Source organism: Octopus sinensis, linkage group LG6, assembly GCF_006345805.1.
Source record: "Octopus sinensis linkage group LG6, ASM634580v1, whole genome shotgun sequence".
In the NCBI taxonomy this organism is placed as follows: Eukaryota; Metazoa; Mollusca; class Cephalopoda; order Octopoda; family Octopodidae; genus Octopus; species Octopus sinensis.
In genome coordinates this window covers 73,408,910-73,424,944 of record NC_043002.1, presented here as the reverse complement: position 1 = coordinate 73,424,944, position 16,035 = coordinate 73,408,910, and the positions used below count along the sequence as shown (strand labels likewise).

The following is a 16,035-nucleotide window of genomic DNA, read 5'->3' as shown; positions in this document are numbered from 1 at the left end:
ACGACAATGTGAAGTATATTTGCCACATAAATGTGGCTAACCACTAAGGGTGGATGCTATTGTAGCTTGTAGCCCCAGGAGAACATCTTTTCCAATTGGCTATTGACACACTTTCTGTGCCCTATCAGTATTTGATTGTCGTGCGCTGACGACGGGTAAATACTCAGAAACCTGGGTCCGTGCGTATCACGTCAGGTCGACGATGAGAAGGTTGGCTTCCCTTTGCAAATAATGATAAGACACAGAAAGTGTCAATAGCCAGCTGGAGAAGATGTTCTCCTGGGGCTACAAGCTACAGTAGCATCCACACTTGGCCACATTTAAGTGGCAAATATACTTCACATTGAAAGTGATTGAAATTTAGAAGAAAACATTTTCATATACATAAAAAAGTAATCGTTGACGATTCACGTACACAAACAAAATTAAGTCGAAATCAATTTATTTACAACAAAGAATCTAATGCATTCTGAACAAATTTGTCGAAACGATTGGGAGCGATTGCATCGATGACATCTTTTCTCGGTACGAATCCCTGCGAATGGTAAGTACCTTCAATTCCACTGTATGTCTCTTCATAAAATGTATAGCGTGTTCGGTCGCTGTATGCGAAGAGTCTGATACGGTATAACTGAAACGAGACAGTAATCTCTATATATATAAACGGCAAAATGTGTGTGTGTGTGCGTGTATGTGTGTGTGCGTGTATGTGTGTGTGCGTGTATGTGTGTGTGCGTATATGTGTGTGCGTGTGTGTATCCTTTATACAAATCCACAATTTTTCAGTTAGAGGGCTCGCATTTTCTATGGTCATTCAAAACCGTCCAAGGGTGGTCGTGCACATCATTACATTTCCCCAGTCACTTCGCAAAACCATTAAAAAATCAATAGAAGTGACTTTTTTGTGAATTTTCTATCCAAAACCCAATCAAAATGACCGAAACTTGATACGCCAATTGAATGCCAGCTAGCTGTATGTGATTGGTCGGAGATTTGGACAGTACTCGCGTGTATGTGCGCGCGCACGCAGCTGCATATGTATGCGCTAGCATATGTAGTGCTAGTGTAATATAAATGAGCTGCACAAAACAGCAACAACAACAACGACAAAAACCACACACACAAAAATTACATATGAAATGAGGAATGGAAACCAGAAAGTGGGCGTGAAATAAAAACATTTTTAAACAGTGAAATTATATGGAATTCGAAGTCAAGAAACTGTATGAATTCGCGATATAATCTATATTTCAAATGCTATATGCTTTAGATATATATTAACTCTCTATGAAAGTAATGTGAGCATCACCAGTCCTTTTGAAATTCGAAATCTACTTATGCTTAAGAACTTTAGGGGGCTGGATAGTAGCATAAATATGACTCTAGAAGAATATGCCTTCGAGCCATGTTTTGAAGGTGCTAATATATTCTTTATTAAGATATGCAGCCATTTAAGTAATCAAAGAAAGTTATAAGAGACATTCGCCGTTCTTAGTTCTAGTAAATTGAAATCCCTGAAAAATATATAGAAACGTGTGTACAATGTAAAGTCAGGACTTATGAAATGAATATATTTATTTCATCAGTTGATATTCATAGGATCACGATCTATAGGATGACGACATTGCGCATTAAATTTATTCTACAAATGTATGTATGTATAAGTGAGTGTGTGTGCGCATGTATGTATGTGTGCGTGTGTGAGCGCGAGCGCGCTTGTGTGTAGGTCTGTTTAGTGTAGATTTTTTGAAATTTAAAACTGGATGTTTGAAATTTTAAAACTTTATAATAAAATAACATGTTCAAAAACAAGAAATGGAAGCAATTTTAAAATGTATATTCACATTAGCGATTAGAGAATTGATGGGGCAGAATAGCGGACTTAAACGTTAGATTAAAGCGACTAGAAATAGACTTGTCACCTTCATGAAATTGATATATTTGTTATTAGGGCGTACTAAAGGAATTAAACATATCAGAGACACCAGATTACTTATGTGATATAATTACTGGTTTTACACATTAAAAGATCTAAATCAGAGTTGATCATCTGGTAAATAAGCGATTGTATAAGTTTCATGAAATATTCAGAGAGAAAAGTGTCTTAAAATTGTATTGTTCTTGAACAGAATATCGGAAATAGAAATATCTGTGAAAGATATAAAAGTACAAACTCCGTGGCTTCAGTGTACAAGATAAAAACTGTAAAAGGTAAGAGTTAAATAATGAATGAATTTTTTTTTATGAGTTAATAATAAAAATAGTAACTTAAAGTCTGAATACGATAAGGACATTGATTTATGTATGTGGAGCTCATAGGATAGTTTTTGATGATTTCTTTCTACATGTTTTATTTTAAGAGGTGTGTGTGGCGGGGGGTGGGGGGAGAGCCAGGTCTTTCTGAGACCGTCTGTCAGAGAAAAGTGCCCTATCCAGAAAGATATCTGACATTTATCCATTTAATGTTGCAAATATGAAACCTGAGTTTCATTAGAATGAAGCCTGCTGTTTCAAAAAGGCAATAATAACTTAATAAAGAGGTAATTCTTTTAAGAAACTCCGAATGATGCCAGTACTAAAACACACGAGTGAAACACATATTTGGTGGCTTCTTAATTTCAATATATTTTCTAAATTTGACTCAAGATCACACGTTTTCTTCGCTTTTTAAGTTGTTGTTTGTTCCTTCTCGAGCCGTACCTGTCTCATAAGGGCCGCCGATTTCTCGGTTTCATTTGTGTATAAGTTCCCCACCTGGACGGGATGCCGGTCCGTCTCAGATGAGCTGCTAGATGCAGGAGGAAAGAGTGAGAGAAAGTTGTGGCAAAAGAGTCAGCAGAAGTTCGCCAAGAACCGCATGGAGCTTAGGTGTTTCGCTCATAAACACAGACATCGCCTGGTCTAAGATTGGAACCTGCGATCCCTCGACCGCGAGTCCGCTGCTCTAACCACTAGGCCATGTGTCTCCACTGCTTTTTAAGTTTGCTGGAACAAATGCATGTCATTAACATCTCATTTCTTTAACATCAACCAAACATTTTTCTTTATCAGATAAAAGTTTGGCGGGAATTCCTTTCTGTTTATTATTCCAGCTGACTGCCCAAGTTATTCAATCTCATTAATCGTTTTTTTTCTTCATTTTTTTAGGTGTAAAACAAAAGAAAATGGTTTTCGTTTTAGCTTACAATACTACTCTGCATGATGAAATTAGAATCGTGATAGAAAAATAATCTTGAATCCTACTCCAGAGGTTTTGAATGTTCTATACAAATAAGATTTTAACCGACTAACAATAAGATGTTCCGTATGGATTCAGTGCAATCGGCAATAATGACAGAGTGCTCATCAGGGATATCAAAGTAGCAAACACCGTCAATGATGTGTCATTATGAAGGGATTATAACTTAAGGATAAGAATTGGGTTTTGATTTAAGTAGTTTAAAAGAATAAAAAATAGCCATGTATTCTGTTCAAGAACAAAACAAATGTATGCGCATTGTCTGTAGGTCTGTTGCTGCTGTGTTTGTCCTGAGATAACATCACTTATGTACTTAGTGTGTTAAAAATACAATAAGTATCAGAGAGAGATACTGGATTAACAATAAGAAATAATTACCTTAAAATAAGGTTTCATTGGATCAGGATATCTCAAAATTCCAACATCCACCACATCACGAGTTACCTTTTTGTTGGCATAGAACAGAGTTGCAAAGCTTTCGACGGCGACACCAGTAGCAGAAGCAATATTTTTAAAATCCTGTAATTCGATTTTAGTTGATTGAAGCACATCCGAATCATTAATTAGTTCTTTGAACCAGGAATCGATTTTGATCGCCTATATATGAACGAGAAATTGTTTATTTTTCTTTCTTTAATTATCAATATGATCATTTTCTGTTTAAAGGGATTCATTAAGATTATGAAAAAAATTGTAAGAGATTAACGCAAATTGTATGTGCGCACACACACACACACCACACACACACACACACACACACACACACACACACAAATACACAAACACACATATACACATACACACCTTGATTTATTTCTTGATTTATCGTAATGTGTCAAAAATATCCGTCGTAGACGTCACTGACGCAATTCCACAACATATTGAAACTTACTGGCTGGATATTATTTTCTGTTCTACTTTCACTTTTTTTTTCTTTTTATTTATTGAAGTAGTTAATCCTTTTTAACTTGACAATTTAATTTAACTAGTCAAATTTAATATTTATTTCTTCGACACCAGATTATTATAACCCATCCAACCAATAAAAGAGAAATATTTAAGAATCTGCTGATCGTTTTGCCTGCATACACCTCGCTAGTAATTGCTACAGCACCATTTGTTTAGGGGGCCCTTTAGAATACTAGAGTATTCTCGAGGTTCTTAGCATGTGCTGCTTCTTTTGAAGGAATGGACGTCTCGTTTTGGTGTAAAGACTAAACCGGTAACAAAAATAGGGATAAAATAGCAGTTTAGTTCGAAGTGGTGGCTGAGTTTGCAGGCACAAAATCAATACTATTTTGCAGGGTTGGTTACTGCACGTGAGCACGGATCGTTGCATGGCTCAGTTGCTTCCCGATATCCCGGTTTGGCACCAAGCTAGACAACGGTTCCTTCCAAATTGGTACGGCTTTTCGCATGGGTTCGTGTATAAGCCGAATATTAAAGCGAATATAAGGTAGATCAACCCGAAAGAATATCATGCGTTATGGTACAGTTTCAGAGCTGGGGATGCTCCCGACATGTCGAAATTAGTAATACAATCAAAGGATCTCGAGCGTCTGTGGGAACATCGGTTATCTTGGAGGCTACCGATGAAGATAACGCTAAAGGCAAAATCCTAGACGGAGTGATCTGTCTTCTGTAGGCCTAGAATCACCGTTTGTTTCTGAAACACCACTGCCGCCAAGATTTAGCCAGGATACTGCGATCCATTCATAGGCTGCTTCGAAGTGGGTCGAGAAAAGGAAGCGGGGAAGTTACGCTTAGTTTTATTCTCTCTCTCTCTCTCTCTCTCTCTCTCTATATATATATATATATAATATATATATATATATATATATATATATATATATATATATATATATATATATATGTATGTATGTATATATATATATATATATCGTTGTTTCGATGGAGGCAACTGGTGTCGTTAGTTAATTAATAAAAGTTCTTTTTTTGTCAATGCTATCGAGACAAAGGCAGTTCTTCATGGCTGTGACAGAGAATCAGTTTAGCAGTGCCTTGGCATTAGCGCTGTTGTCTAGAAAGGAAAGTTAATCTAAAGAAAATTTCAATTCATATAACTCTCTGCTGCATTTCAAGTAATGTTCAAAGCAAACCTAATTTAAAACTAAAGATATTTCTCAAAGTATCATAATATACATAAATGCATTTATTATAACAGTCATTCTTTACTTCTGAGAAGCTGTCTTCTTGGAGAAGAACTGCTAGACGGAGTATGCCTGTGATATGCAAGTCCTCGAATATCATTCCTATATCCATATTTTTGAGATATACTTGAATTTGCGCATGTGTGATATTTTGTTTCAGCTAAATGTTTTGTTTTTTTTAATTGTAGAATTTCTTTGTTGCTTTTGGGTAAACAGCTAATTCACAACAGTTGAAGTGGAATAGTCAATGAAAACGTTGTAGACGTACGACAAAAGTCTTTGACACGTTGTATTATATAATGCTATCACAAATTAAGATAAAAGTCACCATATCTCTATACATTTATATTTAAATGGATATCGTCTCTCTTGCATGATGAAACAGTTTGGGAATAGTATTAGTTTCTAAACGTCAACTCAGACCAAGTCACTTTCCAAATCTGGCGATGGTAGAGCAATGTTTCTCAAGGAAGACAAATAAGGAGGCGTCTTATGTATACTCCAACTTATTCTTCGCCGCTCATTTCTTTTGTCTCAGACTCTTTAGACAAAATAAGGAGGCAGCGGTTTCTCTTTCCTTGGAATTGAAAAAGTACATATACTGGGTGAATTTTCCCTTGAAGTCAGCCCACAGTATCTCTTAACGAACACACTAATCTCGATGGAGCTGTCATCACTGATTTGGTAATTTTAGGTAATATTAGGTAATTTTAAACCATAGCTGTAAGCACAAGCATGACTTTTCTGAAATGTTATAAAAAACCTACTGAAATTGTATACAAGGGAGAGTACTCGTATCTTTTGCATCAAAGTTACTCTTCAACGAGCAGCTGTTACAGCACCTAGCAGACGCCCAACAGTCCTATGTTGTATGAACTGAACTAATTAAGAGGCACAGTTTTTATGTGTCGTCCAGTTTTTCTTAGAATTCCCAGCTGCCTCATTATTAAATCGAAATCGTCTGAAGAGTGAGACATTTTTTGCGTCTGTGAAACTTTGTGTAATGCAGTTTTAAGATCACAAACTATTAATACAGGCGCACACACTCATACATATGTCCTTATGATTTTACATTATCATTGAGGATGCTGTACTGGGGCTTACAGTAATGTCTTTTAACAACGCCTTAAATTTACATAGCATATAATAGTCAAGTAAGTTTTTGCTTTTCAAATCGTGAAACTGGATGGTTGTTAAATTACTACTTAATCACTTTATTCACTATCACAATATTTTGTTTTATGGTGAACTTTGAAATGTTTTTCTGTCATCTCACTCCCACCTCCTTCATTTGTCTTTTGGTAGTAAGATTTTGATTCCTAGCAATTTTGAAGGGCTTCGAATAATTTCAATTGGTAAATAAACTGCTGCATGGTATTACATAGTAGATGCGCTGACAAAATTAATGCATTTTAAAGTTTGATAATATTTCATAGGAATCTTACCACATTTTGCTGGTCACGTCCTGTTGAAATTCCTTTATATTCAAAATTCAAAAGCTTATTTCTATATTCATAACCATTTTCTTTTTTCTCAGCAAAATGATTTTGCAGCATAGCAGACATGTAGCGTTCGAATTTTACATTTGATTTGCCTTCTTCTCGGATCAACTTTTCTAGTTTATATTTCGTTGTTCCAATCAAAACCTAAGCAATATAATGAACAGCATCAACAATTAATATTTGTCTTTCCTTTGCCAGGAGCCAATAAAAAAATAACCAACAATAGGAGACTTTACAGCAGCCATCAATTTTCCTTTACATAGTTTTCCATTGCGTCTAAAAAAATCAGTGTTTCAGTGACATTGTGTCAACGAGAGAAATCAATATTTTCGGTTTTGTGATAAAAAGATTGCTTCCCAACCACATGGCTTCAGGTTCGGTCCAACTGCGTGGCACCTTGGGAAAGTGCCTTCTAATATAGCCACGGGCCGACCAAAGCCTTCTGAGTGGATTTGTAGATGGAAACTGAAAGATGTTTCCAAAATAATAATAATAATAATAATAATAATAATAGTAGTAGTAGTAGTAGTAGTAGTAGTAGTAGTAGTAGTAGTAGTAGTAGTAGTAGTAGTAGTAATAATAATGAGGAAAGTATTAGATAGCTGGAAAGAATAGATAGTATGGTATCGTAGGCTGCAGGTGGCCAACCCGCTACGCATGTAAGACTCCAGGATATCCAACAAAACCTGTGATAAAGAGACATAATAATAATAATAATAATGATGATGATAATAATAATAAGAGCGCCAACCTTGGCAGAGGCTGGACGTGTTCTTCGCTAGTCTGACCAGTCAGCAGCCGAAGATACAGCAACTCTTATACACCCCAGCAGCACAAGGAAAAGATAACTCTCAAAAACTGGAATATCTACAATTTCCTGTGAGTATTTAAAATTTACCTCAAAATAAGTTAAGAAACTTACATATCTACAGATTTCGAACGCACACACAATCAGTTTTAAAAACTACAAAAGGATAGGTATTCACTTCCGTGAATACCTATCCTTTCCTTTCTCCCTGAGTATTCGAAAATGTAAAGGTCCTTTTTATTCTAGGAATACTACAGTTTTCTCTGTTCGAACAAACAAAAGATCATCTTTTAGTAAATTTTAAAACTTTAATATCTTCAGTTTTAGTTCTTTAGTCATCTTGGGGACTTTACCAAGTTTAAATTCACAATTTCAACTGAAGATATATATATACATGTATAACATAATTAATTCCCAGTAAAAAAAAAAAAAAACGAAGAAAAAACACAAGAAAAATACAACAACGCGTGGACATGGTACATGCAAAGTATTAGCAGATGCTCAGAGAAGGAAAGAAAGGTAGTTTTACGTTTTGAGCAAAGCTCTTCTTCAGAAACAGGAGACAAAGCAAAGTCCAAGAGAAAAGGAAGACGAAGGGAAAAAGTCGCCAACGATCCACATGTGGTTACATTTTGAAATGACCATATATATATATATATATATATATATATATAGGATGTAAAATCATCCATATGTCAGTATGTAAAGGGCTTCAATGTAGATTAATGAATTTCAGTATAGTCGGACTCATCCGTGCGTATTTTAAGTTTAGAAGAGCAAGAGGTATTTTCTTGGTCATAATGTTAAATCAAATGTTATAACAAAATCACAGCGTACTTCTTTCATTTGACTATCATTATGCTACTCAATAGAAATGTGAATTATTTTCCAGCTAAAAATAACAATTTAGAAAATGTAACGTCTAGTAGATAAGACGAATTTTTTTACCTTTAAATGGTGGTCCATTGATTTAAACGCTTCTACATCCAGTTTTCCAAGACTTGGAGCTAAGTCACAGTGATAGGGAATTACTTTGGTTTTCATGAAATCTGTTGTCTTTACATTTTTGAAAAATTCTCTACCTTTATCAAGGACATCCAGAACGGTGCCTGCTCCTTCAATGACAGCTATAGGATTAACTTGGGGCTCAGCATCTATATATGAAATGAAGAAAAACAGTCTGTAATTATCGGGTTTGGGTTCAAACATACATTTTTACGGGTGTGACATAATTCGTTATAGTTAACAAACAGGATAAGTTTAAGTAGCAGGAGTTAATCGAAGATTGTCACAAGAATTGGTGTAGAACCAGCTGTCTATCACAGAAAGTTGGCAGTTGAAGGATCACAGGTTGTTTCATGAGTATCGCTTGTGGGGACCAGAGCATAACAGAAATAAGCGGAAGAAAATCCATAAAGAACAGCGTAGAGGCTTCTGCTAAAGCGTCTAGATGGCTCTGACTGAAATGGGATGATCATCGATGTCAGCAGAATGTTACATGGTAGACATAACCGAGTCTTGATTAACCTGGGTCGGATCGCCTGGGTGATGTAGTATGTTTTAAGACACAAAACACCCAGTGATTCCAGGATACAACACTAACAATGTGTCTAAGCATTGCATCTGTAGAACTAAATTATCGGTGTAAACGTTTCTATTTTTTAAATATTATAAATATTGTCAAACCTAATTACTATCCCGTCAATAATTTGTTCTTTTCACACGTCTACCAAAACCCGAAGCTATAAATTACGCAACGCGAGTGACGAATAAACACTTAAAGACAACGGTAATTTATAAATATTGCTGGAGCAATATAACATTTAACATTATATCAATACGATATAAGAACAATAGGCGGTACTTAAAGTAAGTATAGATGCAACCGTCTCTCTCAATGACAAAACTAGGAAACTTGATTGTATTACAAAATGATGTTATAGTGCGGAATATCGTGATTAACAGATTAAAATCTGCATGGTGATTACCCTATCTTCACAGATGATTGACATTGTTCATTTCTGAGTAACGTACTATAGCATCAAAAGCAAGAATTGGTTGTGTCTTCTTAATGAAAGATGTGTCAAATTGATAGTCCCCGGATGGTCAGAATAGCTTTAGTTATTGTAATTGACGAAAACAGCGTCTTAGTTATGTTTCGTTGTGTTTCTATAACCATAGGCTGTATTTTTCAACGTTTCCACTATCATATGGGGAGCCAAAAACGAAGAACTGCGATTGTTAAGGAAGTAATGTACTATAGTATAGATATCACAGCACTGACACAAAAGTGACTGGGAGGATAGGGTAAGTTACATAAGCAAAACAACAGCTTCTGTTGGTTAGCAAGGAGGATATTGCACCAGCTAAGCTGGTGTTGGATTAGCTATCGTGAACAATTTTGTCAGCAAACTGGTGTCTTTTCAAGTTGCTATATCAGACAGCTAATGTGAGTTTTAGTTTTAATTTGAAATCTAAGTTTAACTGTTTTTAGTGTTTATGCTGATGCAATAGCAAACGGTCAGGTTAAAATAGAAGATTTCTATCATTCATCACAGAGACCCCTTAATATCATATCAGCAACCGATAAGTTGTGAAGGCGCAATGGCCAAGTGGTTAGGGCAGCGGACTCGCGATTTCGATTCCCAGACCGGACGTTATGTGTGTTTATTGAGCGAAAACACCTAAAGCTCCACGAGGCTCCGGCAGGGGTTGGTGGCAACCCTTGTTGTACTCTTTCGCCCCAACATTCTCGCACTCTTTCTTCCTGTTTCTTGAGTAACGCTGCGATGTACTGGCGTCCCGTCCAGCTGGGGGGAACACATACGCCATAGAAACCGGGAAACCGGGCCCGTGAGCCTGGCTAGGCTTGAAAACGGCGCATAAATAAATAAAATAAACCGATAAGTTGCCTCAGCGATTTTAATGAGTGAGTGAGAAGATATCTCAAACGGTGAACGTCTTTTAGGTCATTTCTGAAAAGGCCAGCGGGCAGCATTTACTTCAACAGTGCATCGTATATGGTCTGGCTGTAATAAACTACTTTTTCAAGTTTCTGGAAAGTGAAGTTTCAGTTGGTTTCATCCGCAATCGAGGGAAAGGTACCAGTTCGACATTTTTGTAGTCTGCAAAGGTAACACTGCAAATATCTCTATATATATAAAACTGAGAATGTGTGTCTGTCTGTCTGTCTGTCTGTCTGTCTGTCTGTGTGTTTCCCTAAAACTTGAGAACTACACAACCAATTTTATTCAAATTTTACACATGCCTTACTTAGGGTCCATGGGGTTTCATAGCAATATCATGTCTTCTCCACTATTTCAGTATTACGTGTTAAAAGTGAAACAAAAATATTTCTCTATTTTATGTCAGATACTTTCACTTTAACAATAATAATTAGAGATAATAATAACAATTGAATTATATGTAGTAAGTAATAATTAAAAGCAAACTAAATTAAATCGTAACATAATTAAAAGTAAAAATAGCAATTGGTATAAAATTGCATCAATGACTTGAACTTGAATAAGTAGTTTCACATGAATGGGAATAAATTAAAAATAAAATAAAATTACTCGACTCGAACCTTGCAAAGTGGAAATATTTTATTTTTACCTTTATATCTGGGACGTAGGACGTCCCGGATAAAAATTAAAAATGTCCCTCCAGAAGTAGAGGTAGGCTAGATTGTGGCCACACTTCTATACTTGAGGGAGCACAAGATACAATTGATAGAAATTGCAAGAGACGGGGCCTACAATTCCAGTCTGTTATATATTTTGAGTATTGTTATCACTAGCGATATCACGATATAACTTTGTATTTTGTATTTTATGTGTAGATGTATATATATAGATGTACATGTATTATGTACACATATATGTACACATATATACATGCACTAGCACTATGACCCGCAACGACGGGTCATAATGCTAGTAAACTATATATGTTTCATGGGGTTGTTGAGGATGAATGCATCTATGATCATGTATTAACGCGTTGTATTAACAACACATCTTAAACAAAACTTACCTGTAGCCACGAGTTGCCTCATCGCAGATGAGTGTAAGGCAGATGCTGAAGAAGAGTAAGCAACATTTTGTTAATCATTTTATATAATCAGATAACTCAAAAACAAAATTGGAAAGAAGAAAAAATACTAAATGACGTGTAAGAAGTTTGAATGAAATCTTTATATATAAAAGTGAGGTTGTGTGCTGTCTGTCTCCTACGATTTAGATTCCTAACTACTCCCACATTTTGCGGTGCAGTTTAACCAAAACCGGGTATCTTATAGTCATGATTCATATCGAGCCCTTCTGGGTATTAGCGCGCGTCTACGATGAGTCTACGATTTAAAAAAAAAATTACCATTAAGTTTTCCCATTTTTAATGCATTTTTGGCATATATAAGGGAAGTAACTCTCTAAAACTTAATTATTAAATCTCAGAACGTAAAAAGCTACAGTAACACCCCCCTTTGTGGTTAGCCATATTGAGATGGCTATTATACTTTACATCTCTAAAAATGCTTATATAGTTATTTCCCTTACAAACCCGAGCAACGCCGGGCGATACTGCTAGTATATTCTAAAGGAAAACATTTAAAGATGGTAAATTAGCAGAATCGATAGAACATCCGAGAGAATCTTTTGCATTTGATTTATCCCCATGTGCTCCACCAAAGCCAGCTAGGGCTTTCATCATTTCGAGGTCAATAAAGAAGGTACCAGTCGATTTTGTCTCTATATTTTATACCAGGTTACTTGTGAGGTCATTCATGAGTGCTCCTGGTAACATGGGGTCCAGTACAACCTGCTGCATAGTCGGGTCGACCTCGACTAAACTGGCACTCCAACTAAGCTTGCTGGCTGAAGAGAGTTGCTAGAAACACAGCAGGATTTAAAACAAAACCTGTCAAAAGGATAGATGAAACTAGCATAGGTTCAACGACTATTTCGCAATAGCATGGGTCCCTAAGAAGCGCCGAGCATGAAATCTCTTGGTATAGAGCTATACGAAAATTGTTTGCATATTTACTCGCTCATTCGACCTGTGGTTGAATATAAAGAACATATCTTAAAATATGTTCTTAAGTGAGTTGTTGGTATTTGGCATCTACTTCTAGTGTAAGCCGCTGGTCACATCCAGCAGCCCTTAATTATAATTATACTTTATAAATATGTTTTAAAAAAATTAATTTTACTTATACGGTCACTGTTACGCACTAGGCTAGTGATATAATCATTTTTTGATTATATCTTTATTTTATATATATATATATATGTGTGTGTGTGTGTGTGTGTGTGTGTGTGTGTGTGTCTCTGTCTGTGTGTGTGTGTCTGTGTGTATAGATAGATACCTATACACACACACATATATATATATGTAAAATATGTATATGCACACACCTATATATACACATATATAAAACATACATACACACATACACGCACACACATATAATATATAATATAATATTATATATATATATATATATTATATATATATAATATATATATATATATATATATATGTATATATATATATATATATATATATACGTTCATACATATATGTAGGAGTGGCTGTGTGGTAAGTAGCTTGCTTACGAACCACTTGGCTCCGTGTTCAGTTCCATTGCGTGACACCTTGGTCAAGTGTCTTCTACTATAGCCTCGGGCCAACCAAAGCCTTGTAAGCGGATTTGGTATACGGAAACTGAAAGAAGCCCGTCGTAAATAGGTATATATATACATATATATATGTGTGTCTGTGTTTGTCTCCCCAACATCGCTTAACAACCGGCAAAAGAGACCGATAGAATAAGTACTAGGTTTACAAAGAATAAGTCCTGGGGTCGATTTGCTCAACTAAAGTCTGTGCTCCAGCATGGCTACAGTCACATGACTGAAACAAGTAAAAGAGAGTAAAAAGTATATACATACATACAAACATGTATTTATATATATATATATATAATATATATATAATATATATATATATATATATATATATATATATATATATATATATAATATATATATATATATACATGTATACATACATACATACGTACATACACGCATATATATATATATAATATATATATATATATATATACATATATATATGTATATGTACGTAATGAAAAGTATGTATAAAATCATATGTTCTATGAAGATTTTAGGTACTTGATTAGAGATTATTACTAAAATCGGTTTGCATAACAAATAAGAACATGGCATTGGTCATCATCATAATATACCCACCGTGGCAACTTGGAAGGTACAGAATGGCGCCAAGAAGCGCGAAAATGGCTGCGAACTGCATGATTGAAGTCATAGCACTGCACTTGGTCAATCTTCTCGATTGAGAGTAGACTTATATATAGTGTGGAACAGATTGTTAAATTCTCAAAGCTGCCTTCGAGATGAATAGAAATGAAAGCGTACAATTTATATTTCCCGTTATGTGATGTAGCTCTATTCTTAATTTCATTGTTAAGAAAGTCCCACTATAATAGAAATTACGTTATTGGACACCTTTATAATCCATGTAATTCTATTCACTATAGATATATTATTCGGAGGCATGTCACAATTACGCTTTTGCTTCTTTCTCGCTCTTTTCCTGTATATATCATTCTTCCATTATATTGAAATAAACCAAGCACGCCTTTTTCCTTCTTTTTACACAAACCTTCACGGAAATAATCTCTCTCTCTCTCTCTCTCTCTCTCGTGTCAATCCCCCTCGTCGTCTCCTCTCATCTCATTTTAAATCTATTACCTCAGCACCACAATACCTATTACATTGTTCTCTCTTACTTTGTTTGTCTTTCTCTCTCTTTCTCTCTCGCGCTCTTTGTATACTTATCTCCCCTATTTTCTATTTCTTTCTTTCATTCACTCCCCCTCTCTCCCCGCAGTTATACACTGAAATGTATTAGAAAGTAAGACAATATATATTTGTTGACAATAAATTATATATCTATTAAAATAGCTCGAAACTTTAGACCTAAAGTTTCACGTACTTTGCACGATCTTCAGTAAAAGGAATTGAGTCTACTGAAAAAAGTTTTCTCGGGGTAAGAGACGTAATTAACTGTATATAGTTTTCTTGTTAGAATATTAGAATATTAAGTTTATTATTTATTTATTTATTTATGCGCCCTTTTCAAGCCTAGCCAGGCTCATGGGCTCGGTTTCCCGGTTTCTATGGCGTATGTGCTCCCCGCAGCTGGACGGGACGCCAGTCCATCGCAGCGTTACTCAAGAAATACGAAAAAAGAGTGAGAGAAAGTTGGGGCATTGCATCTCGACAGAATGTTACGTGATCTCGGAGAATTCGTGTATATATTAAACAGGTGTAGCGCTGTGATTTTACAAGATTAATTAGAATACACACAGACACAAACATATACAGAGATACATACATATATGTACAGACACACACATATTGTTATATTACGGGATGGTAATTTTTTGCCAAATAAACACACGCACTGTGTATTCGTTCTTCAATCGTTTATTATTGTTCTTATTTTATTTTATGTCCATTGTCTGGAAATCTTTCGTCACACATCTGTGACCTCTTCAGCGATACTTTCCATCCGTGTGTATCCTCCTTCTCCGCCTAGTCCGTGCTGAGAATGGGCTAGGCGGGGGCTAGGCGGAGCAGGAGGATACACGTGGATGAAAAAGATCGCTGAAGAGGTCACAGATGTGTGACGAAAGATTTCCGGAGGTGTTTATTTGGCAAAAAATAATGACCGTCCCAAAATATAACAATAGCTATTTCAACACACTGTTTCACATCAGGAATCTTAAAACATAAATTCATAAACATATATGTGTGTGTGTGTGTGTGTGTGTGTGTGTGTGTGTGTGCGTGCGTGCGTGTTGTGCGTGTGTGTAAACAAATAACAACAGATGGATAGTGTTTCACTCACTACAGCTGTTTCAGACTTGTTTTTATTGATGAATAGAGTTATTACATTATGCGAAAAAAAAACCGTTTTCCTCAGGTGAATATATGTACGAATTATGCATTATAAAAGATTATTCTACGAATCCAAGTCTGTGCCATTTCCTGACTCGAATATGAAACATCATAACAAAATCAGTGCTGGCTATAATTTCTATGGAAAATTTGTAGAGATGACCTTAATACGTGATTTAAGAGCACTGCTAACACAGTAGTACACGGTATTGACTTATAAAAATGCTTAATATACTTTGAAGTGTATTATTGTTGCATAACGAAATTTCATGTCCCTTACAAGTCATTAATATTTAAAGAACCAATATTC

The 16,035-nt window shown here is 35.5% G+C and overlaps 1 protein-coding gene across 1 annotated transcript; it reads right to left on the bottom strand.

The window, feature by feature from the left end:
- Positions 1 to 425: 425 nt before the first annotated feature.
- LOC115213392 lies at positions 426 to 14,151 on the bottom strand. The gene is made up of 6 exons (XM_029782340.2): positions 13,995 to 14,151; positions 11,755 to 11,799; positions 8,668 to 8,873; positions 6,855 to 7,055; positions 3,617 to 3,835; positions 426 to 631 (listed from the first exon to the last, which is right to left on the bottom strand). The coding sequence occupies exons 1-6, from the start codon at positions 14,065 to 14,067 to the stop codon at positions 446 to 448; spliced, it is 930 nt and encodes a 309-aa protein (XP_029638200.1). The 5' UTR covers positions 14,068 to 14,151; the 3' UTR covers positions 426 to 445.
- Positions 14,152 to 16,035: the final 1,884 nt, after the last annotated feature.

Excerpts from the sequence above, each read along its gene's own strand:
- LOC115213392 (XM_029782340.2), bottom strand. The coding sequence starts at position 14,067 with ATGACTTCAATCATGCAGTTCGCAGCCATTTTCGCGCTTCTTGGCGCC. Across the intron at positions 7,056-8,667 it reads CAATGGACCACCATTTAAAG|GTTTTGATTGGAACAACGAA; the intron begins GTAAAAAAATTC and ends TATATTGCTTAG. Across the intron at positions 632-3,616 it reads CAATGAAACCTTATTTTAAG|TTATACCGTATCAGACTCTT; the intron begins GTAATTATTTCT and ends GTCTCGTTTCAG.